At 49.6% G+C, this 24,332-nt stretch overlaps 1 protein-coding gene across 1 annotated transcript in view; it reads left to right on the top strand.

Annotated features, from left to right (window-relative positions):
• LOC138283039 (uncharacterized) overlaps positions 1 to 12,944 on the top strand; it is a 121,035-nt gene extending 108,091 nt beyond the window's left edge. Inside the window, exon 11 of the mRNA XM_069221171.1 lies at positions 10,530 to 12,944. Coding sequence (XP_069077272.1) covers positions 10,530 to 10,696 — 167 coding nt within the window. The 3' untranslated portion in view covers positions 10,697 to 12,944. The remainder of the gene's footprint in view (positions 1 to 10,529) is intronic.
• Positions 12,945 to 24,332: the final 11,388 nt, after the last annotated feature.

Raw genomic sequence — 24,332 nt, 5'->3', positions numbered from 1 at the left:
GTTTGTCCCAATAGAAAGTTTATCTTCAGGCTTAGAAACATTTACGGAGAACAAACAGTGGTCAGTGACTTGTCGGTGCTGCAAGCTGGATCCGAAGTGGGGCTGACCATAGTGAGTTGCTGAAGACCGACGTCCCTGTAGGTCATCAACATTGAGGAGAAAGCTCCAAGCTGGTGAAGTCTGAAGTCGATGTCCAAGAAGGCATCAAAGTCAATCAGATGCTGCTCGATGTCGGTCCCGATGAAGCCCTCTACATTCAGACTCAGAAACTTTTCTGGAAGTCATATCCTATTAAGCAGTGCAAACCAGGAAGCTGAGGTTGACCGATGATTTGATGTCGACTACTGTTGCTTCAACTGCAATCCTGTTGTCCATGGGTTCTCTAGGCAGAAGTCTGCCAAAAGTTTTCAAGTTTCACTTCTTGAAGTTTGGGGACAGGAGGAGTACACTCTAACACCAGCCAAGGGTCCAGGACCTGAGAAGCACCACTTGGGGATTGGGACTCACTCCAACAGAGGCCAGGACTAAGGCAGGTCCGACTGGAACTGGTATTCTGAGGAAATGCAGGGAAAGAGGCCTCTGGGTTGTATCTCTGTAGCTCAAACAGGAGGTCAGCCAACTGACCCTTAGGGCTACTTCTCAGGTCCTGGGTTCAAGGCAAGCAGGTGCAATCTTCCCTCAGGTTCTTCAGACAGCAGGACAATTCTTCTTCTGATTCTTTGCAGGTCCAGGAGGGTTATGAGCAGGATACTGGGATTCTACATGTATGCCCAGTGCCAGCCTGTGGGTGGGAGGAACTCCTGGCTGCTCTGTAACAAATTGGGTAACAGTTTCTTGCAGTGAATCTATCCACTTCGGCAACAATTTCTGTGCATTTTACTGTAAACTATTCCACAGTACCCCCTTTTCCTATAGCATAAACTTTCTTCCCCTAGTCAATGCTCCCTGTGCCCACACATAGGTGTGAGCTACATCTGCTAAGGCATCCTTTGAAGCTCAGGGAGGAGCTGGGCACAGCCCCTAGGCCATCCAGTTCAAGGAAGGGAAGAAAAGCACACCCAAGCTCTTTGTCCATAGTCTGGGAGCAATCCATATCACACACTGGACACTGGCAGAAAAGCTCTTGTGGCTTAAGATAGGAGAATGACAACTTTCTAAAAGTTTAATTTACAAAATATTAACATAAAATCTGACTTGACCATTAACTTGGATTTTAAATTACTATAAAAATTAGTCCTTGAATTATTTTTTATCTGGTCCCAAACTTAAACTAATCACTATACATTGTTATAGTGTGCCCAGTGTTTTCCTAATGGAAAGCTAGTCTTGCCACAGGGAGAAGCAACTTATGAGATGTTTCACTGCCAGGACATGTAAAAAATTAAGTATGGATGTTAAACTTTTTAAATACCATGCACCCTGCCATAAGGGCCTTCAGAGTCTACCATAGTCCTGACTTATAAGTATTAAACTGGAAGGTTTAGGCCTTGCAGAAGGTTTGTTTTGCCAGATTGAAGTGGCAGTTTTAAAATGGCACACCCAAGCTGCAATGGCAGGCCTGAGACATGTTTTGCAGTGCCACATTAGAGGGTGATACAGTGAGTGCTGCAGCCCAGTAATAGCATTTAATTTACAGGCCCAGGGTACATGTGGGACCATATGCTAGGGATTTAGAATTAAATTAAATGTGCCAATTAGGGATATGGCAATTCTACAGCATTTAGAGAGGCGAGCACATTGCCGCTGTGTGTGCAGTCCTATGGCCAGCAAAAATGGTTTAAGCAAAAGAAAGCTTAAATCTGGGGGAATATACAAAAGATGGTCATTTACAGCAGGAAGGAGCAGCAAGGAGCTGCAGGAACCTTTTCAGGATTCCACTCAAGCAGGGGTTACTGGCAATAAATTGTGCCAATCAAAGCCTTTTATCACTGGTATCCCAAAGTGTCCTATAAAGTTCAAAACTGGTCACCAGGCACTCCTTACTAGCATTCGAAACAGCAAAGTTGAGCAGTCTAAACTTTACACAGGGATGTGGCATGCAGTAGGGACTCAGAGATCAATAAAACATCTGTTAGCAACAAATCTAATGTCTAGCTACCGTTTTTACTAAAAGACAGACATGACTGTACTTCTGTCATACAACACCACACTAAAGATACCATTTCAGAAATTGAAATAAAGTCACTACAAAGCTATCAATGTGGCAGTCACCATGTAGGGTAACTAGCAATCACTATTCCACGTGCTAAGGCAATCTGTAATATTACCAATGCAGGTTTGGGCCTATGCTCTTTGTACAGACTGCAAAAATAGGTCTTCTGTTTCCCTCTTGCTGGGTTTCCCCCTCTGCATCTACTCTTGCAAACAAAAAAAGTAAAGGTTCTGCTTCTGAGAATGTCCTTTTCTGAGTGACTCTGGCCCTCATTCTGACCCTGGCGGATTGAATCCGCCAGGGCAGAGGGCCGCGTATGCACCGCCAACAGGCTGGCGGTGCATTCAGGGGCATTCTGACCGCGGCGGTAACGCCGTGGTCAGAAACGGGAAACCAGCGGTCTCCCGCCGGTTTCCCGCTGCCCCTGGGAATCCTCCATGGCGGCGCAGCAAGCTGCGCCACCATGGGGATTCCGACCCCCTTCCCGCCAGCCTGGCTCTGGCGGTTTACACCGCCAGAACCTGGCTGGCAGGAACGGGTGTCGTGGGGCCCCTGGGGGGCCCTGCAGTGCCCATGCCAATGGCATGGGCACTGCAGGGGCTCCCTAACAGGGCCCCACATTGCTTTTCAGTGTCTGCTTAGCAGACACTGAAAAGCGCGACGGGTGCCACTGCACCCGTCGCACCCTTTCCACTCCGCCGGCTCCATTCGGAGCCGGCATCCTCGTGGAAGGGGGTTTCCCGCTGGGCGGGCGGGCGGCCTTCTGGCGGTCGCCCGCCCGCCCAGCGGGAAACTCAGAATAACCGCGGCGGTCTTCTGACCGCGCAGCGGTATTCTGACGGGGGTACTTTGGCGGGAGGCCTCCGCCGCCCGCCAAAGTTGGAATGACCCCCTCTGTCCGCTCTGACTGATTGGAGGCTCATTGGAGCCTTCTAGTAGTGTATGGTTCTTGCATGACCCGCCAAGGGCAGGAATGAAGGCTGTGTGCCAGCCTACCAACAGGTTCAATGCCCTTAGCCCCACATAGTTATACTCTCTGATGAGGAATTCAGGGCAGTGCATGTCCAGATGAGGTGAAGGCTGTGGTCTGTCTTTGTTGCTCATATCTAGGATGGTCCTTGATGACTATCATTCCTCCGGCCCAGACACAAGCATGAAGAGCCCACCCCATTTATAGCAGAGCTCCAACAGATGTCAGCAAACCTACAGTTATGGTTATGGTATACAGTCCTTTAATAGCATCCACATTCTTGTAACAATAGGATTCAGTTGAGAACATTGCTGATTGGTGCTCCTGATTCTTCAGGTGCACATTCAGTCACCGGTGATTTATTCTGGGCATGCAGCAAGGGCCACGGAGTCTCAAAGCCTCAACACAGGGCCTGGCATTCCAGATCTGTGTCTGGGCCCCTCCTAACTCAGCTCCACGAAGTCCTCCTTTTGAAGTAGTACCTTCTTCATGCAAGGGTTCCTTCACCACCCACGCTTAGCGGTCAGTGAGCTCCTTCCCTTAAGGCAAGCCTCAGGTAGTGCCTCTTGGCACAGTTGCTGAATGCCCATGTTTGGCAGTCCACAACCCCAACCCTGGCACACCAAAGTGTTTCTTTGTCATCACTGGTGTTGGCCCCTGGATTCCGGTAGATCCATCTAAGTACACTGACAGCTTCTGTCCTATGGTTATGCTAAAATTGCAGATAGAGCTTGTGTATTGCTAGAGTCCAGCTCTGGTACCTGTTTTGGGCAGTTCTTGTCTTTTGCTTATTCCTCCCAGACAGGTGCAGGCCTAGCCTTTGTTTTAGTTGTTAGAAAAAAGTTTGGGTGGAATTGGGAGTCTCCTGTCTGGAAAATCCAACACAAGGGCACAAAGGAGGGTGTGGCTGTCCCATTTAACAGCCTGTTCACCTGTGGGGGGTAGGTTTCCAAGGAACACTTGAGCAGTAAAGGGCATGCGGCTGTCCCTGCACTTCAAAAGGCATTCTGTCTCTTATCCTCCACACGGCAGACCCTCGTTCACTACAGACACCCTGAGGAATGCTCTAGAGGAGCCGTGCAATTCACATTGCTTTCTGGTTCTCACCAATCTCCATCTTAGGTAATTTCTTGGTTCAGGATACTAAATGGATTCCACAATCACTTATAGAACACTCATTTCGTACACCATCTACTGTGCATTTACACTTCACCCACGTGTCACCAATCCCCCAAAGGGATGGCTTGAAAGAGTCAGCCAACCAATTTAAAAACAAGGGAGACGTCCACATGTCTGTCCTGCATTTTCAGCAGTTTTCTAAAGTCCCTGAGCTGATGGTACTCACACTTGGTATGCCCCTCAAAACCACAGAACCCCACTCTGGGCACCTTCAACACACATCCTCCCTCCACCCCCCACACACACGCATATGCAGACACACACACAATTGTACTGTGTGAAGAGGTAAAAAAAAAATCAGCATAACTCACTATGGGAAAATCGAGGCAGGGGCCCACACTCCCTGACACCACTCAGGGGCCATTGTGGCGGCAGCTGGACTCGAGGCAGGGGCACACACTCCCTGGCACCACTCAGGGGCCAGTGTGGCGGCAGCTGGACTCGAGGCAGGGGCACACACTCCCTGACACCACTCAGGGACCAGTGTGTCGCCTGCTCGACTCGAGGCAGGGGCACACACTCCCTGGCACCACTCAGGGGCCAGTGTGGCGGCAGATCGACTCGAGGCAGGGGCACACACTCTCTGACACAACTCAGGGGCCAGTCTGGCGGCAGCTGGACTCGTGGCAGGGGCACTCACTCCCTGGCACCACTCAGGGGCCAGTGTGGCGGCAGCTGGACTCGAGGCAGGGGCACACACTCCCTGACAACACTCAGGGGCCAGTGTGGCGGCAGCTCAACTCAAGGCAGGGGCACACACTCCCTGGCACCACTCAGGGGCCAGTGTGGCGGCAGCTGGACTCGAGGCAGGGGCACATACTCCCTGACACCACTCAGGGGCCAGTGTGGCGCCTGCTCGACTCGAGGCAGGGGCACACACTCCCTGGCACCACTCAGGGGCCAGTGTGGCGGCAGCTCGACTCGAGGCAGGGGCACACACTCCCTAACAACACTCAGGGGCCAGTGTGGCGGCAGCTCGACTCGTAGCAGGGGCACTCACTCCCTGGCACCACTCAGGGGCCAGTGTGGCGGCAGATGGACTCGAGGCAGGGGCACACACTCCCTGACAACACTCAGGGGCCAGTGTGGCGGCAGCTTGACTCGAGGCAGGGGCACACACTCCCTGACACCACTCAGGGGCCATTGTGGCGGCAGCTGGACTCGAGGCAGGGGCACACACTCCCTGGCACCACTCAGGGGCCAGTGTGGCGGCAGCTGGACTCGAGGCAGGGGCACACACTCCCTGGCACCACTCAGGGGCCAGTGTGGCGGCAGATCGACTCGAGGCAGGGGCACACACTCTCTGACACAACTCAGGGGCCAGTCTGGCGGCAGCTGGACTCGTGGCAGGGGCACTCACTCCCTGGCACCACTCAGGGGCCAGTGTGGCGGCAGCTGGACTCGAGGCAGGGGCACACACTCCCTGACAACACTCAGGGGCCAGTGTGGCGGCAGCTCGACTCGAGGCAGGGGCACACACTCCCTAGCACCACTCAGGGGCCAGTGTGGCGGCAGCTCGACTCGAGGCAGGGGCACACACTCCCTAACAACACTCAGGGGCCAGTGTGGTGGCAGCTCGACTCGAGGCAGGGGCACACACTCCCTGGCACCACTCAAGGGCCAGTGTGGCGGCAGCTCGACTCGAGGCAGGGGCACACACTCCCTGGCACCACTCAGGGGCCAGTGTGGCGGCAGATCGACTCGAGGCAGGGGCACACACTCCCTGACACCACTCAGGGGCCATTGTGGCGGCAGCTCGACTCGTAGCAGGGGCACTCACTCCCTGGTACTACTCAGGGGCCAGTGTGGCGGCAGATGGACTCGAGGCAGGGGCACACACTCCCTGACAACACTCAGGGGCCAGTGTGGCGGCAGCTCGACTCGAGGCAGGGGCACACACTCCCTGGCACCACTCAGGGGCCAGTGTGGCGGCAGCTGGACTCGAGGCAGGGGCACACACTCCCTGACACCACTCAGGGGCCAGTGTGGTGCCTGCTCGACTCGAGGCAGGGGCACACACTCCCTGGCACCACTCAGGGGCCAGTGTGGCGGCAGCTCGACTTGAGGCAGGGGCACACACTCCCTGGCACCACTCAGGGGCCAGTGTGGCGGCAGTTCGACTCGAGGCAGGGGCACACACTCCCTGGCACCACTCAGGGACCAGTGTGGCGGCAGCTCGACTCGAGGCAGGGGCACACACTCCCTGACACCACTCAGGGGCCAATGTGGCGGCAGCTCGACTCGAGGCAGGGGCACACACTCCCTGGCACCACTCAGGGGCCAGTGTGGCGGCAGCTGGACTCTAGGCAGAGGCACACACTCCCTGACAACACTCAGGGGCCAGTGTGGCGGCAGCTCGACTCTAGGCAGAGGCACACACTCTCGAGCACCTCACATGGGCCAATGAGGAGGCCTCTTCACTCAATGCAAGGGCACACACACTCCAGTACCACACAGGGCCCCATGAGGAGGCAGCTTGGCTCGAACATGGGGCCCATGCTCTCCGGTGCCAAGCAGGGGCCAATGAGGCGCCAGTTTGAATCGAGGCAAGGGCACACACTCTCCAGAGCCACACAGGAGCCAGTGAGGAGGCAGCTGCTGCACATTGCTTGAACCATTGTCCCAGACCCCCTGGTGCTGATGAGGAGTGATTTTAAATTCTTCCACTGGCAGCCAAAGATTTTCAGATTACAGGCCAGTTCAAATAGCAGCATGTCAAAGCCTGACTTCAAAAGCATTTTCAGAATTCGAAATCAGACTGACGCGACGGCTCACTATCCCTACTGAAAATTATAATTTGGATATACATTTCAGTGAATACACCATACCAAAGTCTGAAATGTCGAATTCAGCCGCACTTAACCATCTTTGTAAATTTGTAATTTTACAATAGAAAATAATTGAACCCTAAAAAAACAAGGTGAGGAGATAATCCTGGGTAGAGAGTTAAAAATGTCATGGGGAGCATAAAAGAGCTCGGAAGAAAATGTATTTACTCCTTAGATCTTCCTGTTGGACTGTCATCTCTATGTGTGGCCCAGGAGGCATTATTTAGCCCATTGTGTGTGGTCTGGCTTGACAGAGCAGCTAACACCAAACAATTATGTGAGAATCACCAGGGGAGGGACTTGGGCTCTGCACACCTTTGAAGCCAGATGTACGTTTTGATTGGACAGATAATGTGTGCTTTCACAAAAAAAGGGCTGGTTCTCCACATAGTTGTGATCATTTTGTTTATTCACCCAGCTGCCTGAGCTTGGGCATTCAGGGGTACACACATGACACTGTAATGCTATACAAGGGTCTTAGATAAATAGATAATTGTTGGTGTTATTCTCTGGCAGCAGCACAGATGGGTGGAGGGCAGTTATTAACCTACATGGATTTTCAGGTTTGGCTTGGCAGTGCAACTTTCACTTTACCTTATGTCAACATAAAAGGACTTTCAGAGTCCTACTGAGAGAGGGAGGGGCTTTCTACCCACATGTTGGTCTCCCTAATTACAGGTTTGGATTGGGCTGCATTTAAGTGCTTCTACTAACAAGCCTGAGTCTGTTGCACTTTTTTGGCTTGTGAAAGTTTATACTTGATGCAGCAGCACGGTGAGCCAGTGACCATGGCTGCAGGCCTGAGCTATTTATTCTGAGATGCTATGAATGCATCAGTCCTGATGTATTTATTGTGAAAGACCTGTGCTAGAATCGATAGGCACTCAGGTGTGAATTGTTATTACTCTATACTAAAGCCTACAGATAGGTATTTGGTTGCAATGAATCTCACAGATTACTGTAGTAGGTAAAGTGGTTGATGTACCACTATTGCAACCCTGGGAGTTAACTGTAATGATTCTTGTTACGCCCTATTGAGAGAGGCTGTACATTGTTTTGTATTTTTATACAGACTTGTAATTGTAATTAATATGTATGCGTAATGGTTGTTATTTTATGTGTAATAGGTCGGTGTTGGGTAAAAAGTAAATCCAGTGTTAAAGGCTTCATCAGCAGGGAAATAATGCCAAATTTCATAGGTTTGATCTGTTTATTATGAAACGTTATGACAAAGCCATTAGGCCTGACATCCTTATTGTGATTAATATGTGTTAATGACAATAGGCTTTATGGATGGTTTGTTACTACAACGTGCTCAAGCCTGTAGGCCGGTACTTTGTTGCATAGAATTTCATAGTTTTCTGTAGTAAGGAGGGATTTTGGTGTTGATGATGTACCCGAAGAAACTATAGGGATAGAAGATATTCACTACAGTACTCCTTACAAATCTCTCTTAGGAGAGATAGTACTTTGCTTTGCCAACTCTAGTATTTACCCATTTGTACTTCTATGACTGTAAACCAGACGGTTGCCCCAGTGGAAGCTTACACTCAGTACAATGGCCTGAAGTTGGTTATAGTGAAAAGCCAATGATATAGGCCATAATCCTGAGTCTTTATTATGAAAAGATATGATAAAGGCAGTAGGCCTGACATATTGATTCTGAAAAGCATATGTTATAGTAAGCAGGCATTTAAGGGTGGATTGTTATTAGTCTGAATTAAAGCCTACAGATAGTTTTTTTGTTACATGGAATCTCTTTGGCTACCTTAGTAATCAAAGTGTTGATAGTGGTTACCCCCTCTGACAAACCATGAGTATAGAAGATTGGTAATTTGAGAGTCATTTTTAAGCGTGATACTATTTTGGAGAGCTTTCATCTGCAGCCTCTCACTCTAAAGTGGGTTTGGCATATCTCAAAGCCCCCTTTATTTATTCAGATGTTTCTATGTGGATACTCTTCGTGGACATGTCTTGAGGATGTTGAAGGTTTCTGCTTTCTTGAAATGCATAAGTAGAGCATTCTGGACCCTCTTTGCGTTACCTGAGAAAAATGTGTCCACTGCGTTCTTTCTCACATAGAGGAGTGCCAAGCAGGGGTTCATTTTTGCTTCTGAAACATCCTGAGAATGTCTGTTTCTCCAATAGGCATTTGGGAGTGTCTAGAGAGTGAGTGTTGATTGTACCATGCTGTGTTCAGTAAGCTGGTTTTCAATAGTCAACTGATGAGGCAAGTTTCAGCATCATGCTAGTCAGGAAAAGGAAAAGGGCTGCTGCGGGTAGCAATGCTTTCAGTGGGGCCAGACAGTTCTTGGGGAGATCAGAAAAGGGAGTACACCAAGGGCTCTAACTGAGTCTGCTTTTCCCTGGATGATGCCAGCATCACCAAACTCTTACACCTAGGGTATATTACTAACTTTCTTTTGGTTGGTGTCAAAGGGATCAACTCTAGAGAGAGTTGAATTTAAGAAGTCTTTGTTTCGTCCATTCTTGAATATGATTCAGTTGGGATTTTATGTTCTTAACTGCTACAGGCGTGTCCAGTTTATGAGACTGGCAGTAGAGGATGTCAATGAGTACGTATGACTTCCACATATAAATTCAGGGGGGGATAGAAGACAAAATGGATCCCGAGTGACTACCCAAGGCAATTTGAGAGTAGGAGCTGCCAACTTTTACCTGTTGAGTTAGATCAGCTGAGTTTGAAGTGACCCTTAGCACAGTGGTGCCAAAGCCTGTTCTTGTTAGTCCTCACGGCCCAGGATTTTTACAGGTTTCGTACAAGGATCCCAATTCGTAGTTGTAGACTATACAAGACCTCATAAATTCAGCAGGTCCAACCTCCTGTAGTGTACTGGGGATACAAGCCTGGAATGCCAGGACATGCAGATTCCTGTGCAGTAAGCAACACAATCCATGTAACCAACCATTTTTGAGAAACATTCCACCATTGTCAGAAGAGTTAAGAATAGATGCCATCATCACACCAGGTATATTTCAAACCCATAAGTGTTGGATTTTGTCAGAAGCAATAAGTATCACATCCCACGCTGGGGTTCTCACAATCAAGGCCATAGTGTTGACAGCAGTATTGAACATTATTTTCAAGTCCAATAGGATAAGTAGATGCTTGTGGCCATTATCAAAGTTTTTTAGAATTCATCAATAACTATAAAGGTTGTCTATTTTGGTGCTATGTTTGAACCCTGGCTGCAACGTACTTAGTAAGAAATATTCCACACATTTCTCAATAATTTTTGCCACAAAATGGAGACATTAGAAAGGACTGAAGGGTGCAACAAGCAGCCAGTCTTGTAGGCCCAATCAGTGGTTGAGTTTGAGTCAATGACCCACATTTGATTTCTTATTTACTCTTCATCTCTTTTGTTCTTCTTTCCAGGTTTCTGTTTCAAGATCTTCAATGTGAAGCCAGATGTCCATGATGGCCCGGTCATGAAGGGATGCCGCCTGGGCACCATGCTGCCAATGCAAGCACGATATCCGCGGATAACCTCACACATTCACATACAGAAATGCGACCTCTCCGACCCTACCGGCCTGCTCTAATGTGTGGGCCAGCATTGGCATTAGTCTGACTGTCTCTCTCTCTCTCTATTTCTGCCTGTGTGAGGGGCCAGTTTCTAGTGGCTGTTTTTCACTCCCAAATTAGGGCATAGGGGCCCAAATTCCTCGGCTGCATTAGGGCCCGTGCCACCTTTGAATTGACAATGTGCACATGTGAAAACCGGGGTTGCACACTTTGGCCCAGATGAACTAATATTTGACACCAAGCTGCACAGCAAACCAGCAAACAAAGTTGTTGTGCTGCCGTGCATCAAAGGGAGAGAAAAAAATGTCCCATATCTACTAAAATAGGTTCCATTTATTCTCTTCCCCCCGAGTGGAAGCACATTTTTGGGTCCATGTACCAGCACACACAACCTTGTATCATTGTAGAAGGGTGTGTGCGTTTTCTAAACCATTGGTATTGTTGGGCATCCTTCCATTACACAAATAATGCTTTAGGACGTTTCCCACTTTCTGTGTGTGCTGCACAGTGGGTAGTTGCATGGGGCACCCCCTTGACTCAGAACAGTGCATATTAGAACATAGTGCATATTTGCACTACTTTCAGATACTTTTCAACGAAAGTCCTGTTTTGTGTTGGATAATAAATGCCACCCCAACATTTTGTGCCCGGTGTGCATCACAAAAGTGTCAGAAACCCAGCACAAAGCATTAACAAATCTGGACATTTGTTTGCAGCCATAAAACTGGGGCAGCCAGCGGTGAACAGGGTGGTGATAGGGAGCCCAGGTGCATATGTATAGGTTAGTTAGGTGTAGGTACTTTGAATGTTGATGGACAAAGTTCCCCGTTAATATCCCTAACTGGAAGAATTGTGCTAAGCAAAATGATTGCACCCCCCAGAGTAGCTCGCACAAAAATACCCAGAAACCTCTCTCATCTTCAACACCTCAATCAGGACTGCCACCTTCCCTGAAACATGGAAGCAAGCAGAGGTCAAGCCACTCCTGAAGAAAACCTCAGCTGACCCCAGTAAACTCAAGAATTACTGCCCCATCTCTGCTCCCTTTCCCACAATGGTCCTGGAAAAAGCCATCAACAAACAGCTCTCTGAATACCTGGAAAAACAGAATCTACTCGGCTCCTCACAATGTGGTTTCCCCTACAACCACAGCACCAAGACTGCCCTTAACGCCCCAATGGATAACATCAGATCCCTCCTTGTCCGTGGAGAGAAAGCAGCCCTGATCCTCCTAGAACTCTCCACCGCGTTAGACACCTTCTCCCACTTCACCCTCACTGCCAGACTCGACCACTTCATAATCCAATGCAGCGTCCTCAAATAGATTCACGCCATCATCACTGGCCTCACTCAGAGGGTCCGCCTCCAGTCCTTCACCTTTGAAGCTGCTTCCCACCTGGGGTCTGCTCAGCCCTAAAACAGTCAGCAGAATCTGGAGGGAGACTCCCGGAAGAATGGACTGGGACCAGGACCTCACGCAGCAAACCCTGCCTTGGACTGGGACATATCTGCTACTGGGCCATGCAACATGTAATTGTCCATACCCCTGAAATATTCCCACATCACAGTACAAGGGATTGGTAAGCGGAGAAGGTGCTATTGAGGATGAAGTATCGCAGATAGCTCAAACCCAAGTAAATTTAAATCTTGTCAGGGGAGACATTAGTCCAATTTAAATACTTACACTGTATATGTTATACCAGAGAAGACCTCTGGCCCATGCGGACAGAATCCTCTCTCACCTGCCTCAGGTGAAGTAAAGAAAGGGGGGGCTATCTACAACCTGGGGGTGCTCCGTTTTGCTGAAGTACTGTGATAGGGGGGCGGGCATCCTATCAAAAGTTGCACCATGTAATCTGGTTCTTACTCCACAAACTGCCATGTTAATTCTTCTAGATGAGATAGCAGTATTGTGGATAGCAAAGGAGATGAACTATGTAAAATAAAAAGTGGGGCTTAATCGTAGAATTCTAGAAGGCAAGTATATGAACAACAAGGTTGCCCAAACACACATGGCCACATCTGGAGAACATGACAAGAGTACTACAAGGATGGGACTATACCCTCTTGAGAGGTGCTCATAGATTTAACTCTACAAAAGTTGCTATGATGCTGCTTTAGAGTGGTGTTAAGGAGCACAGTGTATCATGTATTGTGGCGGGGTGAGGTTCTCTAAAGCCTTGTTTTATGTTGCATCATTCTTTCACCTCGTATGTATCTATTAATACAAATGGAAATAAAAATATTCTATGAAAAAGGACAAAATTCCCATGATGTTTCGGTGATCAGAAGATCCCAGAGGAGGTTGGATATTTTGGATACGATTACGGATGTTTCAGGTCCAAATTTGATCCTTGTTCTATAGGTCCTTACCCTGTTGCGCTTAGTGACTTTGTGGGTGAATGTGGAATCTTAGGAGACAGCGACTCCAGCCTCCAACGTTATAGTGGTTTGTCCTTCAGTGCTCCGCAGTCACAGGCCATTGTTGTTGTGGGACCTTCCTCTCTGGGCTTCTTTGGGGGAGATGACCATGAAAGGCATTTGGCCATCTAGAAGTCATCTTCCTTGAGCATCACAAATGGAACCTACACTCCAAAGAGCCGAAAATGGGCTTCACCCTACTGAGACGCACTCTTACGTGTGTCTCCCATTCATCGTGGTTCTCTATTCTATAGAATCATTTTCCACTTTCCACGTATCAACGGTCCTCAAAGTGGAATTTTTAATATAAGGTTTGTACAATGTTTCATGTAAGCCCACATGAAATTGTTTACTCAAATAATGACTTTCTAGCTTCACAATAAAATACCCTACTTCTGTCACCTCAAAACCGGGCATAAAGAGGTTTAACACCAACACATTCCAATCTCACCCACAGGCTCTGATTGTGGATGACTTCATGAGAGTTCTCCTGGTTGCAACAAGCACAGACCTTCTACATTACACCACCTAGACGAGTGGTTCCCAACCTGTTGTCTGGGGACTCCTGGTGGTCCGCAACTACTTAGAAAATTATATAATATTAACAGATTAGGTCCCCAGCTTTCAGCAATGACTCAGTGGAGGGGTCCCCGGATTCCAATTCAGCAGATCTCCAAAAATGTAAATATCAAGACTACAATTAATGGGGAAAATGCTATCCATTATATACACTGTCCCTTTCGACACCTCTGCACCCCCTGTTAACCACCCTTTCTCACGCCTCCCTCCAGAATCCCCAAAATCCCCCTTATTCTCACCTAACATGATGAGCTATTTTCTACTCCAGCGTCTCCGCCCCCGGTGGATGCTTGTTAGGGCCACTCCTTCACCTGAGATCTGCAGCCAAGAGAGCTTGTGATGTGTGTAGGAAAGTACCATCTTGCCTGGCATGTTACCCCCATTTTTACTTGTGTGTCGGTTTGTTTTGCCTGTGTCAATGCAATCCTGCTAGCCAGGACCCCAGTGCTCATAGTTTGTGCCCTGTATGTGTTCCCTGTGTGGTGCCTAAGTGTCTCACTGAGGGTCTGCTAACCAGAACCTCAGTGCTTATGCTCTCTCTGCTTTTAAACTTGTCACTGCGGGCTAGTGACCATTTTCACCAATTCTGATTGGCACACTGGAACACCCTTATAATTCCCTAGTATATGGTACCTAGGTACCCAGGGTATTGGGGTTCCAGGAGATCCTTATGGGCTGCAGCATTTCTTTTGCCACCCATAGGGAATTCAGACATTTCTTACACAGGACTGCCACTGCAGCATGAGTGAAATAACGTTCATGTTATTTCACAGCCATTTTACACTGCACTTGAGTAACTTATAAGTCACCTATATGTCTAACCCTCACCTAGTGAAGGTTAGGTGCAAAGTTACTAAGTGTGAGTGCACCCTGGCACTAGCCAAGGTGCCCCCACATTGTTCAGGGCAATTTCCCCGGACTTTGTTAGTGGGGGGACACCATTACACGCGTGCACTACATATAGGTCAATACCTATATGTAGCTTCACAATGGTAACTCAGAATATGGCCATGTAACATGTCCAAGATCATGGAATTGTCCCCCCATGTCAAATCTGGTATTGGGGTGCCAATCCTATGCATCCCCGGGGCTCCAGCATGGACCCCGGTACTGCCAAACTAGCTCTCTGGGGTTTTCACTGCAGCTACTGCTGCTGCCAACCCACATACAGGTTTCTGCCCTCCTGGGTTCCCGGCAGCCCAGTCCCAGGAAGGCAGAACAAAGAATTTCCTCTGAGAGAGGGTGTTACACCCTCTCCCTTTGGAAATAGGTGTTAAGGGCTGGGGAGGAGTAGCCTCCCCCAGCCTCTGGAAATGCTTTAAAGGGCACAGATGGTGCCCTCCTTGCATACGCCAGTCTACACTGGTTCAGGGATCCCCCAGCCCCTGCTCTGGTGCGAAACTGGACAAAGGAAAGGGGAGTGACCACTCCTCTGCCCATCACCACCACAGGGGTGGTGCCCAGAGCTCCTCCAGTGTGTCCCAGACCTCTGCCATCTTGAATGCAGAGGAGTGAGGGCACAATGGAGGCCTCTGGGTGGCCAGTGCCAGCAGGTGACGTCAGAGACCCCTCCTGATAGGTGCTTACCTGGTTAGGTGGCCAATCCTCCTCTGAGGGCTATTTAGGGTCTCTCCTGTGGGCTTCTCTTCAGATAACGAATGCAAGAGCTCACCTGAGTTCCTCTGCATCTCCCTCTTCGACTTCTGCCAAGGATTGACCGCTGACTGCTCCAGGACGCCTGCAAAACCGCAACAAAGTAGCAAGAAGACTACCAGCAACATTGTAGCACCTAATCCTGCTGGCTTTCCCGACTGTTTCCTGGTGGTGCATGCTCTGAGGGCTGTCTGCCTTCACCCTGCACTGGAAGCCAAGAAGAAATCTCCCGTGGGTCGATGGAATCTTCCCCCTGCTAACGCAGGCACCAAACTTCTGCATCATCGGTCCTCTGAGTCCCCTCTCATCTTGACGAGTGTGGTCCCTGGAACACAGGAGCTGGATCCAAGTGATCCTGACAGTCCAGTGGTCCTTCTGTCCAGATTTGGTGGAGGTAAGTCTGTGCCTCCCCACGCCAGACAGTAATCCTGTGTATTGTATGATCTGCAGCTGCTAGGGCTTCTATACACTTTTGCAAGGAATCCTTCGTGCACAGCATAGCCCAGGTCTCCAGCATTCCGTCCTGCATTGCTCAAGTCGCTGAGTTGACCACCAGCTACTTTGTAGTGTTGAGACGACCGCCGTGCTCAGATTTCTTGAATGCCTAATCAAGTGCTTCTGCGGGTGCTGCCTGCTTCTGCATGACTCTCTGTACTGCTGAGTGCCCCCTCTGTCTCCTCCTCCAAGCGGTGACCTCCTGGTCCTTCTTGGGCCCGGGCAGCATGCATTTTCTTCAATCGCAACCTTTGCAGCTAGCAAGGCTTGTTTGCAGTCTTTCTGTGTGAAAACAACTCTGCCTCCTCCAGCACGCCGTTGGACATCTTCTGTGCAAAGGAGAAGTTCCTGGCATCTTCCGTTGTTGCAGAATCTTCAGCTTCTTCCACCCGGAGGCAGCCCTTTTGCACCTTCATCTGGGGTTTAGTGGGCTCCTGCCCCTCCCCGGACACTTTCGTGACTCTTGGACTTGGTCCCCTTCCTTTGCAGGTCCTCAGGTCCAGGAATCCGTCTTCAGTGCTTTGCAGTCAGTTGTTGTCTTTGCAGAATCTCCTCTCACAACTTTAGTGTGTTTCTAGGGAAGTAGGGTAACTTTACTCCTACTTTTCAGGGTCTTGGGGGGTATCTTGGACAGCCTTAGTGTTTTCTTAAACTCCCAGCAACCCTCTCCACACTACACTAGGCCTGGGGTCCCTAAGTGGTTCACATTCCACTTTCTTAGTATATGGTTGTGTTGCCCCTAGGCCTATTGCATCCCATTGTATTCTACAGTGTTTGCACTACTTTTCTAACTGTTTACTTACCTGATTTTGGTTTGTGGGTATATTTTGTGTATTTTACTTACCTCCTAAGGGAGTATATCCTCTGAGATATTTCTGACACATAGTCACTCAAATAAAGTACCTTTATTTTTAGTAACTCTGAGTATTGTGATTCCTATGATATAGTGCTAAGTGATATAAGTGGTATAGTAGGAGCTTTGCATGTCTCCTAGTTCAGCCTAAACTGCTCTGCTATAGCTACCTCTATCAGCCTAAGCTGCTAGAACAATAGACACATGACTGTCATCACAGTGCACCATGCACTGTATCAATAGACACGGGAGTGTCATCACAGTGCGCCACACAGTCTACCAATAGACACTCAAGTGTCATCACAGTGCGCCGTGCACTCTACCAATAGAAACTCGTCATCACAGTGCGCCATGCACTCTACCAATAGACACTTGAGTGTCATCACAGCGCGCCATGCACTCTACCAATAGACACTTGAGTGTCATCACAGTGCACCACGCACTCTACCAATAGACACACGAGTGTCATCACAGTGCACCGTGCACTCTACCAATAGACACACGAGCGTCATCACAGTGCACCACGCACTCTACCAATAGACACACGAGTGTCATCACAGTGCACCACGCACGCGAGTGTCATCACAGTGCACCACGCACTCTACCAATAGACACTCGAGTGTCATCACAGTGCGCCGTGCACTCTACCAATAGACACACGAGTGTCATCAGAGTGCACCACGCACGCAAGTGTCATCACAGTGCACCACGCACTCTACCAATAGACACTTGAGTGTCATCACAGTGCACCACGCACTCTACCAATAGACACTTGAGTGTCATCACAGCGCGCCATGCACTCTACCAATAGACACTCAAGTGTCATCAGAGTGCACCACGCACTCTACCAATAGACACGCGAGTGTCATCACAGTGCACCGTGCACTCTACCAGTAGACACTCGAGTGTCATCACAGTGCACCGTGCACTCTACCAATAGACACACGAGTGTCATCACAGTGCACCACGCACTCTACCAATAGACACACGAGTGTCATCACAGTGCACCACGCACGCGAGTGTCATCACAGTGCACCGTGCACTCTACCAGTAGACACTCGAGTGTCATCACAGTGCACCGTGCACTCTACCAGTAGACACTCGAGTGTCATCACAGTGCACCACGCACTCTACCAATAGACACACGAGTGTCATCACAGTGCACCACGCACTCTACCAATAGACACTCAAGTGTCATCACAGTGCGCCGTGCACTCTACCAATAGAAACTCGAGTGTCATCACAGTGCACCACGCACTCTACCAATAGACACACGAGTGTCATCACAGTGCACCACGCACTCTACCAATAGACACTTGAGTGTCATCACAGTGCGCCGTGCACTCTACCAATAGAAACTCGAGTGTCATCACAGTGCGCCATACACTCTACCAATAGACACTTGAGTGTCATTACAGTGCGCCATACACTCTACCAATAGACACTTGAGTGTCATCACAGCGCACCACGCACTCTACCAATAGACACACGAGTGTCATCACAGTGCACCACGCACTCTACCAATAGACACTCGTGTCATCAGAGTGCACCACGCACTCTACCAATAGACACGCGAGTGTCATCACAGTGCACCGTGCACTCTACCAGTAGACACTCGAGTGTCATCACAGTGCACCGTGCACTCTACCAATAGACACACGAGTGTCATCACAGTGCACCATGCACTCTACCAATAGACACTCGAGTGTCATCACAGTGCGCCGTGCACTCGACCAATAGAAACTCGAGTGTCGTCACAGTGCACCACGCACGCGAGTGTCATCACAGTGCGCCACACAGTCTACCAATAGACACTCGAGTGTCATCACAGTGCGCCATGCACTCGACCAATAGAAACTCGAGTGTCATCACAGCGCGCCATGCACTCTACCAATAGACACTTGTGTCATCACAGTGCACCGTGCACTCTACCAATAGACACGCGAGTGTCATCACAGTGCACCGTGCACTCTACCAGTAGACACTCGAGTGTCATCACAGTGCACCGTGCACTCTACCAATAGACACGCGAGTGTCATCACAGTGCACCGTGCACTCTACCAGTAGACACTCGAGTGTCATCACAGTGCGCCGTGCACTCTACCAATAGAAACTCGAGTGTCATCACAGTGCCCCATGCACTCTACCAATAGACACTCAAGTGTCATCAGAGTGCACCACGCACTCTACCAGTAGACACTCGAGTGTCATCACAGTGCACCGTGCACTCTACCAATAGACACACGAGTGTCATCACAGTGCACCACGCACTCTACCAATAGACACACAAGTGTCATCACAGTGCACCACGCACTCTACCAATAGACACACGAGTGTCATCACAGTGCACCGTGCACTCTACCAATAGACACACGAGTGTCATCACAGTGCACCACGCACGCAAGTGTCATCACAGTGCACCATGCACTCCGAGGTCACCCACACACTACACACTTCCTCAGTGTCCTGCGCACCCAACCCAATGCAGTGGTCTGGTTCTACGACTGATAACTCGCAGTGCACTATGCATGCTCACCCCACACATCAGTTCACTGTGCACATGTAGGACTGTCACTCACATCCCAAAGCACAGGCACACCTCTGCCACCTGTAGTGCACTCCTCTGTCAGACACAACTGCAGTCCCCTGAGCACTCATCTCTTGTCATCCATAGCAGAGTGTCATTCCCAGGAAGCTCAGTCACCATTTACGATAGACTATGCACAGATATCTGTCACTCATAGTACTACTGTACTGAAACGTGTCTCTGTCAGTGCATTACAAGGCCAGTACACTGTCAGCCACTGCACACACAGTCAGGTCACACAAGCAACTGTGCAAGCCCCCCCTCATCACTCACTATACACTACATCCCAAGGTCTGCAGACATGTCCACAGTGCCCGCTTCTTGGATCGTTCTTGGGCTGCATCACTGTGCACCAATCAGGAATCCAGGCTGAGCTACAGCATCCTTCATCAGTCAACAGCACCAAACATCAGCGACAAGTGGGTCCTTGGGGCGCAGGGCGCTTGGGTGAAGAACACCCTAAACCCAGATCGGAGGCCAGAAGGAAAGTACCTGTCGTTCAGGAAACATTTGAAAACAAACTTTTCCAAACTTGCATACAATTGAGCTTTAGGCAAAAAAGGGGTTGTAATCGAAGCAGGTGGGACGAGGTTCCCAACTCACCCCTCACATCCAAGCCCTTCTGAGAAGAGTTTCATCCCTCCCAAGCCAACACAGGAGGACACACAACAGCTTTGCATATTCAGGTGGGTCACCCACAGTAAAAGGTCCTACCATCATTACTGCAAGCGAACCCCGATGTCAGCCTAACCCCCCCAACCCCGCATGAACCGGCCGAGTCCACTCTACCTGGTAACTTCATGTGATGTGCACCGAGTTCAGCACACCCTGGCTTTCCGGACTACAGTTCCCATACTGCTGTCGTATGTCGCTACAACGGGAGAAACGCAACATCGCAGAGCACAGGCCCAGATTTGAGAGGGCCTAGACCCATTTTAATGACACATTAGTGTCATTTTTTTAAATGCTGATCTGGCCCAACAAGGCCAAAATTGCTGCGCCGTATTTACAAAGTGGCGCAATGCATGCATGGCACCACTTTGTAGCCCTATGGGCTACATTATGCCAGGCATAATATGCAAAGGGGGCGTTCAAATTGCGCAAAGAAACCTAAGAGATTTCTTTGCGGCATTTTGTTCCGGCACTTTTAACATCTGCTCTGAGCAGGCATTTAAAGGAGGCTCCCTTTGGTTACAATGGGCCTCTGGGTGCTTTGCAGGATTAGAGTCAAATTCTTTGATGCTAGTCATGCAACTACTGCCATGGTGCGCCATATGTTGAATACGGCGCACGCCTGGTGGTGTTAAGGGGGGTGCTAAGGGTCGCAAGAAAAATGTTTCATAAATATGCCTGGAGCCATTGTACTGTTCGCCTACCTACGGTAGGAAGTGACAGCCAAGAAGGGGGGGGCCACAGCGGGTGAATGCCCCGCCCCTATGCACATGGCATCTAACGATGTAATGATGTCAGTGCAGGGACAAATAGTGCGAGCAATGGCAGACAAGGGAGTGGCTTAATCAGAAAAACGTACACGAGTAGAGCAAAAACAAGCGAGCACCTTGCATAAAACAACACAAGCAACCGGGCATCAAGCAACCGAGCGGGAGGTGGGGGAAGGATGGCAGCAACAACAGGGGAAGGAGGGTGCTGGAGGGAAAATGCAATTAACATTCAGGCTCCACAGCTGAACACACACCCACAGTGTCTCACTTCTTGCATGCTGCACCTCACACCTCCAGACAGTCACTGTTCTCTCAGCATCGGCAGGCTCCTTCCCTCTGTCAGCGGACAGGCTTCTAGACGCTTCAGGTCAGGTGTGTAGCTCTTTCAGCAAGGGGTAGACACAGGTGGTGTTCTCTCACTTCTGGAAAGCTGCTGTCAGGCAGACAATGCTCCAGATGCACAGGAATCCTCTTAGTACTCTGTGGAGCAGTGCTTTAAATGGGCTGGGACTGACCGGTACAGAGTACCAGCACTTTTTTATTAAGAAGGAGAGTACCTGCACTTCTCAAGAAAAACCTAGTACTTTTAATTAGCGAGTACCAGCACTTCTCAGAAATAAGCAGGTACTCTGGCACAGAGTACCTGCACTTATATGTTTCAATTTCAAGCACTTCTGTGGAAGACTCCCTTCCTTGACCATAGAGGACTCAGAACTGGAACATCAGGTGTGGTAGTGGGGTCCCACATTTATACAGCAAAAGCAGGCAGATGTGCATTCACTGCACTTTCAAAACTGTTCTGGGCTGGTTCTCCTTTCAAGTATCCTTTTCAGGCTGCTCTCCAGGCTCAGCCTTGGCGTAGAGTGATGCTCCTTGCAGCAGGGTAGTCTCCAGCCTGGAGCACCCACAACAGAGGCACACATACAAGGCATTTCTGTAACTGACTGTCATCAGCTAAACTGAAAGAGTTGTCAGGGCAAGACAAGGATGAGCATCACCTAAAGGATCCCATTCATCTTGAACAAGTCTACAGTGCCACTTTTTGCCCCACCACCTAATCACACTGTTCAGGAAGGCCAGTCAGCTGATCCTGGCCTAGCAAAAGGACCTTGTCTCCTCAACCCTCCCTTCAGCATCTAGGTCAGCAATACACTTCCACTGTCTGGGAAAACAATATCACCTCTATCCCATCCAAAAGGTCAAGCCAGAGGCTTCCAAATTGGATCCCCCAGACCTCCATAACTCTGGCTCAGCCACAAACACGATGTGCATCCCACACAGGCTACACACACCATTACACACAGCATACATTTGGGATTTTATGGCTAGGAGTTAGATAAGCGCATCGAGGAGATACTTTACACAAGTGGATCTGTAGCCCTCCGCCCTAGAGACAGATAAAAAGGCCTATCCATACCCCTCTGCAGCTCTATGTGCTCCACCCATGACAAGGACAGTAGTCTACTGACAGTCAATGAGGCTGTATGGGGTGAGTAAGGACCTGTTTTGTGGCGTAAAGGTCTGGGTTCATAGAACAGGTCCAGGGCCTTAGTCGAGAGGGGATGGGCCTAGAACTTGGCACCAGCAGTAGATTAGCATGACGCCGGGGCCAGAATGAAAAAAACTGGATACTGGATAATAGAATTGGATACTCAGGGCAGGGCAACATGACTGTACACCATGCAGGAGACATTCCCGTCCCAACAACACCCAAAGTGATGATGATCATCACCAAAGTTGAAATGACAGAACATGGCGTCTTATTGTCAGGATGTACAGAGGGCCTGATTTATAATTTTTTAGTGCCGCATTTGCATAATTTGTTTACGCAAATGCAGCGCTAAAAAAGTATAAATCAGTCCCAGAATTTCTTGCAGAATAGTTTTGTTGCTCAAAGTAACTACATACATAAGTGGTATTTGTGAATAGTAAGCCTTGTTCTGCCTCAAAGAACAGTTTTGTTTCTTGCTTCTGACGTCCTGTCTGGCTCTCACTCCCTTATCTCATTCCTGGGCCTGCTCCTCACTGACTACAGATGTTCTTTATCAGGAAGTTCATGTTAACATTAGGTCAAAAAGGTTGTTGTATGATGAAGCCAGAGCTACTGGACTTTCTGAAACGCACCATCCTGCAGGATCACTAGCAGTGTATTTGAGTGTTTCTGTTTTTATGCACATTAGGTTCCTATACATTTGAACATTTTTTCCTGAAAGCTCAGCATATGTTCATGCCAGTCAGTGGCTTCACCCACTCTACCCCCATGAACTTTACCTACCCGGATGTTGCTGCAGGCCGAGCGCAATAGGTTTTAGGGCCAGTGTAGCTGAGCTGCACCAGGGCCTGTTGTATCCCACAGGATACAGTCAGTAGAGGATCCGTGGTGCCCATATTACTCTGGGTCTCAGCAAGTGTTGCACCACCTGGCAGACTTTCCGCATGTAGAAGAGCATGGGTGGAAGGACAGGGCAAGACCGCTTGAAAGAATGTGAAGTGACTGCAAGTGATTTTGAGGTGCCATTGAACACTGGTTCAACTAATAAGATATCTTTTTCTGTCCATTGAGCCTAACTCAGTCCTGATCTCCACCTTTTCATTCAGCTCTGGCAGATTCAGCAGGATCTCAATCTCCACAGCTCAGCAGAGTCTCCACCTCTTTGTGCAGCTCTCACAGACCCAACAGGGTCTCCATCTCTACAGCCAGCAGGGTCTCCATTGCTGTATGCATCTCCACAGATCCATCCGGGTTGCCACCTTTTCACGCACCTCGCACAGATCCAGAAGGGTCTCCATCTCCACAGCTAGCTGGGTCTCCACCTCTGCATGCATCTCCACAGCTCAGCAAGGTTTACACCTCTGCGTGCAGCTCCCACAGATCCAGCAGCATCTCCATCTCCACAGCTCAGCAGTGTCTCCAATGCTGTATGCACCTCCACAGATCCAGCAGGGTCTTCACTTTTCACGCAGCTCCCGCAGATCCAGCAGGGCCTCCATCTCCACAGATCCAGCAGGGTCTCCATCTCCACAGCCAGCAGGGTCTTAATTGCTGCATGCATCTCCACAGATCCAGCAGGGTCTCCAGCTTTTCACGTAGCTCCCACAGATCCAGCAGGGTCTCCATCTCCACAGCCAGCAGGGTCTCCACCTCTGCGTGCAGCTCCCACAAATTCAGCAGGGTCTCCATCTCCAGAGATCCAGCAGGGTCTCCACCTTTTCACACAGCTCCCACAGATCCAGCAGGGTCTCCATCTCCACAGATCCAGCAGGGTCTCCACCTCCTAACACAGCTCCCACAGATCCAGCAGGGTCTTCACCTCTTTGCGCAGCTCCCACAGACTGCTAGGGCAGGAGAGCAGAGAACTGGTGCAACGGGAGTGGACATTGGTCATAAGACAAGGGGGTCCAGGAAGGTGGGATAGTAAACCAGGAGAGCAGAGCATCGGTCCAGGGGATGGAACCTGACTTCTACACAGGTAATATCACCACATTAAGACAACACAACTCTGGTGCAATGGGTGAGCAGGCTGCCCATTAGACCAGGAGGTCCAGCAGACAGGGTCAGTAGAGTAGGGGAGCAGAGCACTGATGCAACAGGTGGGTAGATTGGCAGTAAGACTGGAAGGTTT

This window comes from Pleurodeles waltl, chromosome 2_2 (assembly GCF_031143425.1).
Source record: "Pleurodeles waltl isolate 20211129_DDA chromosome 2_2, aPleWal1.hap1.20221129, whole genome shotgun sequence".
In the NCBI taxonomy this organism is placed as follows: domain Eukaryota; kingdom Metazoa; phylum Chordata; class Amphibia; order Caudata; family Salamandridae; genus Pleurodeles; species Pleurodeles waltl.
Note: the sequence above shows the minus strand (reverse complement) of the source record. Positions and strands in the feature narration are given on the sequence as shown.